At 38.4% G+C, this 9763-nt stretch overlaps 1 protein-coding gene across 1 annotated transcript; it reads right to left on the bottom strand.

Moving 5' to 3' along the window:
* Positions 1–163: 163 nt before the first annotated feature.
* On the bottom strand, positions 164–7995 carry LOC306753400 (von Willebrand factor A domain-containing protein 7-like; the record flags this gene model as incomplete). Its single annotated transcript, XM_079237269.1, has 15 exons — positions 164–1810; positions 2066–2359; positions 2764–3038; positions 3133–3225; positions 3686–3835; positions 4186–4318; positions 4400–4603; positions 5165–5281; positions 5396–5508; positions 5603–5778; positions 5869–6055; positions 6974–7108; positions 7266–7359; positions 7458–7730; positions 7816–7995. The coding sequence occupies 15 exons, from the start codon at positions 7993–7995 to the stop codon at positions 1409–1411; spliced, it is 2826 nt and encodes a 941-aa protein (XP_079093395.1). The 3' UTR covers positions 164–1408.
* Between the last annotated feature and the right edge of the window lie 1768 nt (positions 7996–9763).

Here is a 9763-nt window from a genome sequence, read left to right as displayed (position 1 = left end):
GCAACAATAAAAAAAAACAGTGTTTTTTTTAAATCTGCCTCGTCTGTCTATCGAAACACATTTCTGCCATTAAAACAATCTCTGCATCCGTACAGTTGAGGGACTGCATGCGATATGGAGGGACGTCCAGAAGATCATATTATATATATATCCACAGATTCTGAGGTTGCTCCAAGCCAATACAACCTCATAAAGTTCTTACCAGGAGGCAAATAATATTCAGTCACAAAGAGTATTTGACAAAAATGCCATTACTGAGATAGGCGTGCCTTTTTCTGCATTACCAGTAAAATGTAATTTTAACATATGTTGCAATAATATTTCACAGCTCAAAATGTGTCAAAGAACCCAAAAATAAGAAGATTTTTTTCTATCATTATGTCATACAATTTATTACACAATTCTCTGCACAGAACATAGGCAGTGAGTTTCTTACACATGGTAATGTGTGGCTCTTAAAAATAGTATTGGGCAATCCCCTGTATGTATGTGTTTACCTGTATCGTTTAAAGAAAAAAAAAAACTGGATCAAGGTCTTGTCCAAGAAGTTGTCTGAGAAGTAGTCATCTTCTCTCAGTTTATCAAATAGGTCCATCCAAAACTGGACATATTCACTTCTCAAGATCAGCCACCATCACTCAATCCACTGGTTTCCAGCTCGGACCAAAGGTTACGCTGTCTGTCTCAACTTAGTTCTCTGCATTTCAGCCATATGTCCATTTTCTGTTCCTATAAAGTCTGAGTCTGGCAGGGCATCCCCCAGCATTGATCACAGCATCCATAAAGTAGTCAGCGATGATGCGTTGTAAAGCCACATTAAAAGTAGTCTTTAATGTACTCACAATCCATTGCTATGTCAAATATAGGGTAACCTATGCCAAAGAGCTGCTTCTGACTGTTGTAGTTAAGTATCTCATAATAATTTCGACTTTCTATCTTATAATTATGACTTACTATCTCATCATTTCTACTTTATCTCATAATTAACTTTCTATCTCATAATTATGACTTATGAAAGATGGGCATCAAGCAAAGACCACACACTGAATCACATGATCACTGGCCAGTTTATTAAGTCTCTCTGAAAACCTTTGAAAATGTAAATAGTAAGACAAGGGAAACAGGAGAAACTTGTTGAATTTGTGGCAAAATGTGAAAGCAGAAAATGTTGTGTTTTTTGCAAGTCTAAGGATTATACATTAGATACATTATAACAACAATAAAACATTTTTTTTTTATCAAATCCTGCCCCTTCTGTCTGTTGGCGATGTTGTTGGGTTTATCAGAGCAGTGAAACCCAACCATGGAGTAAAAGCACAGTACAACTTGAGCTACAGTGAGCAACAGTGAGCTAAAACTGCTTCAATGCATTCATGCAGCTTTAACTATTTCCAACTTTTACATGGAGTCAATGGATGCCCAGTTTTGTCAGTATTTGAAGTACCACTATGCTTGGGAAAAGAAGAGATAACTGAATGACTTTTGTGGAAGAAGAGACAGCAGCTGGTGAACCTTCCCGATAAGTGTACAAACAAGTGCCGACATTACCCACTCGATCCACAACCAGCAGCTCCACATCAGGCGAACAGCAAGATGAACTGTAGGAAATCAGTGTTATGTTTTCATTGCCAGCGGCCGGACTGGAGATCAAGGTCCCGCCGCCCCGTCTGAGGCTGACCCGCTCCACACCCGTCCCATCAGCCCCATCAGTCACCTTAACAGAGAGCTTCCACATCGATAAGATGCAGTTATCAGAGCAGTTGGACTGCAGGCTGAGTAACTCACACACCGGCTGAGTGAAATCGGTCACCTATGAGGACAAGAAAAGGTATATATATATATATATATATATAGTCCTTTTATAATATTTTCCCGATAATCAGTAACAAATGTATTTTTTCAGGAAACTATCTAATTATTTTGTATAGCCCAAAATAAAAAAAATGCCTCAGAGGGCATTACAATCTGTACACATGACATTCTGTCCCGGGACCTCACAAAAAAAGCTTTAGTTATTTACAAATTTGTAAAACAAAGAATTGTACTTCTTTATTGTGAGGATTACCGTGTTAACGATGGAGAAACGCAGCACAACATAGTTTGTATCTTCACCCCCGGGAGCCTCAACCTCAATAATCAGGGTGACATCAGCACCAGACGGGGTGTTAAGAGGTGCTGAGAGGGTCACGGTATCATTAGCACTTTTCCCAGTTTCCAGGAATAAATTGGTTGGAAATGTTGAGGCAAAATGTCGGTTGTTGGTGGCTCGGATGGTGAAGTTTCCCTCTACTCCACTGGTCATCGCAGAGAAGGGCACAGAGAAAGGTGTTCCTGGTACCATGATGCTATCGGAATCAGCCTAGATACAGAGGGGGTCAGAGTTTATGGGGATGATTTAAGTGAACATTAAAAATGTTGCTAGCACTTTATAATAACTACACACTATTTAGCATTAGCAAAGCATGAGTAAACACTTAATCCACAATTTATAAAGTATGAAAACCCAATCAGGAAACGCATAAACGTCAAGCTTATTAATTAAGAATAAAACATTTATAACTGTTTATGAATTGCATACTAATGAGTTACTAATGCGTGTTCATGTAGGAAGAATGCTTTATAAATGATTTAAGTGTTTACTCATGCTTTACTAATGCTAAATAGTGTGTAGTTATTATAAAGTGCTACCAAAAGGTTAGTTGCCGCATCTTCTCTCATGTTTGAGGTGATGTTTCTGTGACACAGGGATGGTCTGGTACTCACAATGATAGTCAGGTTTGAGGCTCTGAAGTTGGTGGATGACTGCCTTTGGAAGACTATTGACGAAACTCTGGAGGCAACACTGTCATCCTGTCCCTTCACCCGCACCACAAACTCCACCGATGGCATCATGTTGAATTGAACTAAGAAGTTTCCACTCCCCTGTGGCACCACGACTCCTTTAATCTCCTCTGACCCTGACGATTCAACCAGAGTGACCTCAGTCACCGTGGCAGAGTCACTTCCCGTTAAAGACACCAACAAGCTACCGTTGACACCTTTTAAAGAAAGATGAAATGCATCATGTTTGACTTGATCATTTGATGTTACATCAGCATATCATCAAATTTACATCTTAACCATTTTTTGTACCAGCTCTGGGACGTGAGTCAAGAGAATCATATCCTGTGAAAGGGCCATGTGATGCCTCCACAAAGTCAAACAGGAAGTCAATAGGACTCTGACCTGCAAATAAAGTCATACAAAAATAATAATCAAAAAGGATCAAATATACAGAATTTCTTTCAGTGTTTATTTCGACAAAGCTAAAACACGATTCTGTGAGTTTTCAAAATGAAATGGTTTACTGCAACTGTATGGGCCAAATATACTGTATTTCCTAAATGTGGTAGCTGAATTTAGATAAATTGCCTTTTATCTTTGTTAAAATAAGAAGGGTTTCAAATATCAGCAGCCATTTAGCTTTGAGTATGTTCAAGAAACCACAGAATCATATTTCAGAAAGAATGATGAAAGACATCGAGCACATAAGGCTCAAGCCCCACTGTATACCTTCGCCAATAAATAGTGACTTAACATACATTTATTTAAACTAAAATCTTCGAGATTGCCACTCTAAGGTAAGTGATAACATGGCTCTAATATTCATGTTGTGATCACATTAAATCAATCATGGTGGCCTCACCGTTGACCTTAAGAGTGTAGGGATCACTTGACACCATTTGAATTTTCCAACGTCCAGGTTGTGTTTTTAGCTGCAGAGTCTTGAAGTTTCCCACTGAAAGCGATGCAGTGATCAATGAGCCTGTTGTGTCACTGCTTTGCTGAGATTCCCCTTCAAGAATTACAATTAATAGAAGAATTAATTATGGGATGGATTTCATTGCTTCAAACATTTCTCACAAATAAGATTTTTATTTTCATGGCATTCTATGACTTTTTTAAATAATATTTTCTAAAATTATATTTCTATAACATTTTATGTTATTATACTTTGACATTTAGGATATTTATTATTTTGTATGATATACTATATTATGACTCCTTTATGACGTTTCATTTCATAGCATGATGCTATAATATGATTTAAAAAATATATATATAACATAATAATAATAATAATAATAATGCCTTAACTTTAGTGTTAATAAAGAGTGTAGACTTCATTTAAAAAGGCAGTATTACCTGTGGGGCTGATAAGAGTGACCGTGAGAGAGCCTGCGGTGATGTAAACTCTAAGGTTTATTACTGTTTCATCAACTATAAAATAAAAAGTATCCGTCTTTCCTGGGCTCCTGGCTGCATGCAGAAGGGTTACCTAAGAGATTAACAATAATCAGATGAAACAGAATCTCTGAACTGCCAAAAGTAAGTAGTAGTGAGACAAAAGTGATATTACCAGAGAGGAGCTGGAGGACTCTGTTATGATGCTGGTGGCCGCAGGGAGCTCACTTTTTTGTACTTCAATAGCCAGACCTCCAGAAGCCTGAGCCAGGTCTCTGTACAGCTTAGCATCTGATGATGCTATCCTGTGATGATTCTGGCGGCCATCACTTTGTTTCCTACGATTGAGCACTGTTGAGCCAGAAATCAGGAAATTCACCTGGAAAGCAAGAAGCACAATCAACCAAATCAGAACGGCCTCCATTGATGTAATAAGTAGCTTTGTACGACAGCATGTCAGTTTCCATTTGTTATCAGGCGCCGAGGGCCAGTGACCCAGTAGTAATTGTCGAGTTAGGAGTCAGATTGGATTTCTGTCCCCTGATCTTTATTAAATTAACAAAATTACACGTTTTAGGGCTGCAACTAATTATTTGCACATTCATTTCTCCAGACAATGTTGGTATTTTGTTTTAGACAAATACTAAAAGCCAATTATTAAATTATCAAAATTGCATCCTACTCTATTAATGGATTTGTTGCAGCTCTACCAATGTGTGTCACGCTTAGAGGAATCAAACATACTTTGAGATTCTCAAGGAAGCAAATCCCAAACCAGCATTGTGTGCTATACAAAGAGAATGATCAAAAACTGAATATAACCAATGCAAAAAATACAATGACAATTGTAAAACAGATTTCAAGAAAATTCTCACAATATCACAACATATGTTAACAAAATCTATACTGACCATAAATTATTTCGTACTTAGATACTCACCACTGTTTGTGTTCGCTCTATGAGTGCAATCACTGTGCTTTTCAGGTGTTTGTCTTTAGCTGGTGCATCTGTGAAGAGGAAGACCTCAGAATTTGAAGGGGCCATGGTTAAAGCCAGCTGTACGAGGAAGAGAGTTGTTAGTAACAAGGGCAGCTTTAGTTAAAACTGTAAACACATCAACAAGCTTCTGGGGGCAGATTTTGAAGTATTAACAACCACACATCACAGCACCTGAAGTCCTGAAAGACTCAGTTCCTCATCATCCCCTCCACCGGCTGCTGTTAATGAATTAATCGCAGTCTGGAAGACTTTTGGGTCTGTAGTCTTTATCAGCGGCCCAAAATCTGGGGTTCAGTTGGAGACAGGAGAAAGAAAACACCTCGATGATGACATACAAAAACAACAACTACTAAATGTATAGCATCTTCAAGATTGTACCTGGATCGTTAAAAGGTACAAGAATGTAAACTGAGGGTTCATCTTCTGTTCCCACTTTACTGTTGATTATAGAGGAAGTGACGGTCCTCACTGCTTCGATGTCATCGCTCATGCTTTTTGTGGTGTCAATCACAAAACAAAGAGCTTTACTGGATCCTTTGGAGATTCCCAACATCCTGAGGGATGAAGAGAGATGGAACAAATGGATGAAAAACATACCTCCTACAGTAGTACAATAATTGACACATGCAGAATAGGTTTCATACTGGAGGAACGGTCGGTCACCAGCAGCCTCTCGAATGTGCTCCAGTAAGCTACTGGTTGCAGCTATCGCCAAATTTGCCGCTTCAGTGTGGAGGTGTCCGTGGCTGGCTGAGAAGGTGTCTTTGTTGATCCCACCTTCAGGTTCAATGCTGCTTGTTTGATCAACTGCTCCTCCGTGACTGCATTTTCCTTTGCAACAAATAGCATAGGAGTGAGATCCGTTTCCTTTTTTAGTAATTTTCTGAGGAGTATTCCATTTGTAAAATGTTTTCTTTTATTTCTGTCGACCTCTTTAGATATTGTGCAGTATTTAGCGAGACTTTCCCCTGAATCATCTCGTGAATTGTTTGAGAACATAAGCTGACAAATATGGGGTTAGTTCAGTCTCATAAATGACAAATGCACACAGAAAGATTCACAAATGCGTAGAGAACAATTCACAAATATATTCAATTTACAATTCACTTAAATAGAAAAAACACACAAATACATACAAATGCAGAAATATTTTTTTTTTACATTTATATAAATCATTGGAATGTATTTGTAAATCCTTCTGTGTGCATTTGTAAATTGAATATATTTGTGAATTGTTCTATGCGCATTTGTGAATCTTTCTGTGTGTCATTAATGAGACTGAACTAACTCGATAATTAAGGACTAGACCCAGGAGGGTGACACCAGGGGTGATTATATAGTCCATATTTATTGGCCCCAAACAGCCAGTGGATGTATATCCTGAGTGGGAAAGATTGTGCATTTTAGGGCACACAACATTGTTGTTAACCGGAGAACTATACTGTTTAATGCACTTGAAACATTATTGCAACTTTTCACAGAAAGAGACATAAAGCTAAATGGTTTTCAGGTTAAGTGACTTGTATCTGAAACATTGTCAAAAGGACAAATGATGTATTGCCGTTATGAAATGTCAAGACATTAAACTGTATCTAAATATTTTATAGTAAATCTCAAGACTGTCTCTGCTTGTTCATGTAACCATCTTTGATTTGATTTAACTTCTTAAACGTATTGACTGACAATGAGTTATACATCTTAAAATAAAAACTGCTGTGCCATTAGTGTTAAATGTAAGGAATAACTTACCTTTTGGTTTGGTTGAGAATAAAGGCACAACATCAAAATATCCAGAGGTCAGTACTTTCTCCTCTATGATGTCACTCAAGATGTTGTTCCTGCAGTCGTCTCCAACACAGTTGCGACATGTCGCCCTGCTTTTATCTGAGTAAAAGACATTTAACTGTTATTGTTTTCTTCTGTGAAAGAATTTCTCGACAGACATGCCAAAACTGCATTCCACTTCAGTGTTGTTATGACTTCACATCCTAGCCTACCATCTTTTTCTTTCGTTTTATAAAACCTCTCGTTATCTCTTTACCTGCTATGTTACCAATGCTGGTGTCTGATCTGATCAGATTGGAATTTGGGAGTTTGTTTCCTACTTCCACCCAGTTACTATGACTGTAGAAGTCCTTACAATTGACAAAAGAAGACACAGGTTAATAATCCATTGAGTTTCCTTGAATATGTTAAAGTTACAGCGTTAGTAATGATTTTAGAAATAATGAACCTGTAAGGGGTGTAAGATCTCTCCCACTTTCTGCCTCGCTGCCTCAAAGTTTTCTTGTTTATTGCTTGCTTTCACAGCCAGTATTCCCTCAGTGATGATTTTCCTTCCTTGGTCCAACATTTCGTCATCAAAGTGGAAGCTTGCATTAAGGGCATGACGAATATCCACCCGTATATTCCTCAGTGTGATAAATGTAATGGCTTGGCGGAAACTCTTGGATGACTTTGGTGCGCTGCAGGCCACAGCAACAGCCTGCGCAGTGAAAGGCTGTGCCTAAACACACAAAGTCAGATCATATTAACATGGCTGAAAGACGACACGTTTCTAGAAAAACAACTTAATTGAAGGGAATTCTTACAGGAAAAGTGAAGTCTGTCCCTTCAGCTTGGGCCAGAGCACGGCACACCTGCAAGGTGGAATTTAAAACCGCTCTCTCTGTGATTTCCTGGTGATTTAGAGAGTTTCCTGGCAATATCCCAAAGCCCAGAGCTCCAGTGTGCAGGAGCAGGAGGCACAATGCAACAAACCCTGAAGACATTGCTCCTCAACCTGTTGAATAGTCTGCCGGAGATAGAAACACATTTCTCTACATTTTTCCTTTAGTGGTTCTTCACCTGGTAGACTGTATATTATTGATCCTTTATTCTTCATTTAATCACATCCAAAGCTGCTCTCAACAATTCCTTTAGTTGACTAAATTCATAAAGGTTTTTAAATGCTCACAACTAATAAAACAAATGAGTGTAAATGTTTTTATGTGTTTAGAGAGTTGGGCTTAAATTCACCGCTGTCAGCAAGAAAATAGATGATCACTTGTCACTATAACACCAGCAGCGATGTAGACCGCAAACTCTGTAAACATCATTTTGATGCAATGGAGTTATTAAGTAACTAAATCTACTTTATTTATATATAACTTTTCACAGACAAAAGTCCCAAAGTGCTTAACAGGAGTTGTGGTTAAAAAAAGAAAACTAAAATAACACAATGTGACCATACGAAGGCCAATAATTTACAAGACGTTTTTAACATGAGAAACATTTTAAGAAGGCTCAATAAATTACACAATAAAAATATTGATTAAAGGTAGGCCTAGAGCATGAATTCCACCCTAAACAGGTATGTCCTGACTTTAAACAAAGTCACAGAATCAGCAAACCGCCCGTGGGGCTGCCGGCAGCGTTCCACAGCTTCGGTGCTACTGCCTCAAAAGCTCGGTCACCACAGGACACGTTTAACCTGAGTTTACTGGTAAATAAGGGAAGTTCAGCCACCGCGTAGTGCTCTGCAAGTGAGAACTTTAAAATGGAGCCTATACACTACAGGGAGCCAGGAAAGAGACCTGAGTATGGGGGTGATGTGAGGTCGCCTATTTGACAGCCAGTAATGGCTGCAGCATTCTGGTCACGGTTAATGGCAGATATACTGAGTGAGGAGAAAAGAGCATTACACTAATCAACATGAGAAGAGATAAAGGCATGTATGATCATCGCTATTTCAGGTGGAGCACCTTTACACCAATGACAAACGCTCAGCTTGCTAAAATAACCACGTTTGTCACAAACTTAATCTGTGATGACAAAACTTCTCTTCGTAGCTCACAATACATTTTTATTGAGCATCCAGTTTAATTCACCATCAAATCTTAAATTAAAGAAAGAGCACTTTAAAAGACTTTTGTAACATTTTGAAGATTTTCTAATTGTGGTTCAATGCATGGTACTTTTAGACCAGCAACATGCATTGTATATGATGGTACTCCATTAGAGTATATGGTCTAATGCAATAATGTAATGTCTATTTACATTACTGATAATTATCACTTAAAAGAGTAACGTACCTTGGGTCTTGATTTTGTCGTCTACACCTTAGTATTCAACGCCTGCTTCGCAGCACTCCACACACTGGGCAGGGTCATGCAGGACTTGTTCTACCTGTTCCCCTATTTATTATTCATGACTGTCTATTTGGTAAGAGCAGCATTGTTAAACTGATGATGTGATGGCACTGGAGATCTTTCACTTCCTTTTTTAAATGTATTTTAAAAAGTTCTTAACTAATACTGTAACGGCCCGATAACCCAAGGACCCAAAAGCACGACTCAGGAAGACAGAGGTAAAGAATATAATTCCTTTACTCAACAGGTAACACACACACAGGGACCGCTGGAGAGCTAAGTTCAAAAACACAAGCCAATCATTATCTATACGTAAAGGTCTCTTTACTGGTAAGGTTTGTGTCTGCTGCACACACAATATTTGTTTTGTGTGCGAATGACTAAAACAAAATGTACAGGTTGTTCACAA

The sequence above is a fragment of the Taurulus bubalis genome (assembly GCF_910589615.1).
Source record: "Taurulus bubalis genome assembly, chromosome: 2".
Lineage (NCBI taxonomy): Eukaryota > Metazoa > Chordata > Actinopteri > Perciformes > Cottidae > Taurulus > Taurulus bubalis.
This window is presented reverse-complemented; position numbering and strand designations above follow the sequence as displayed.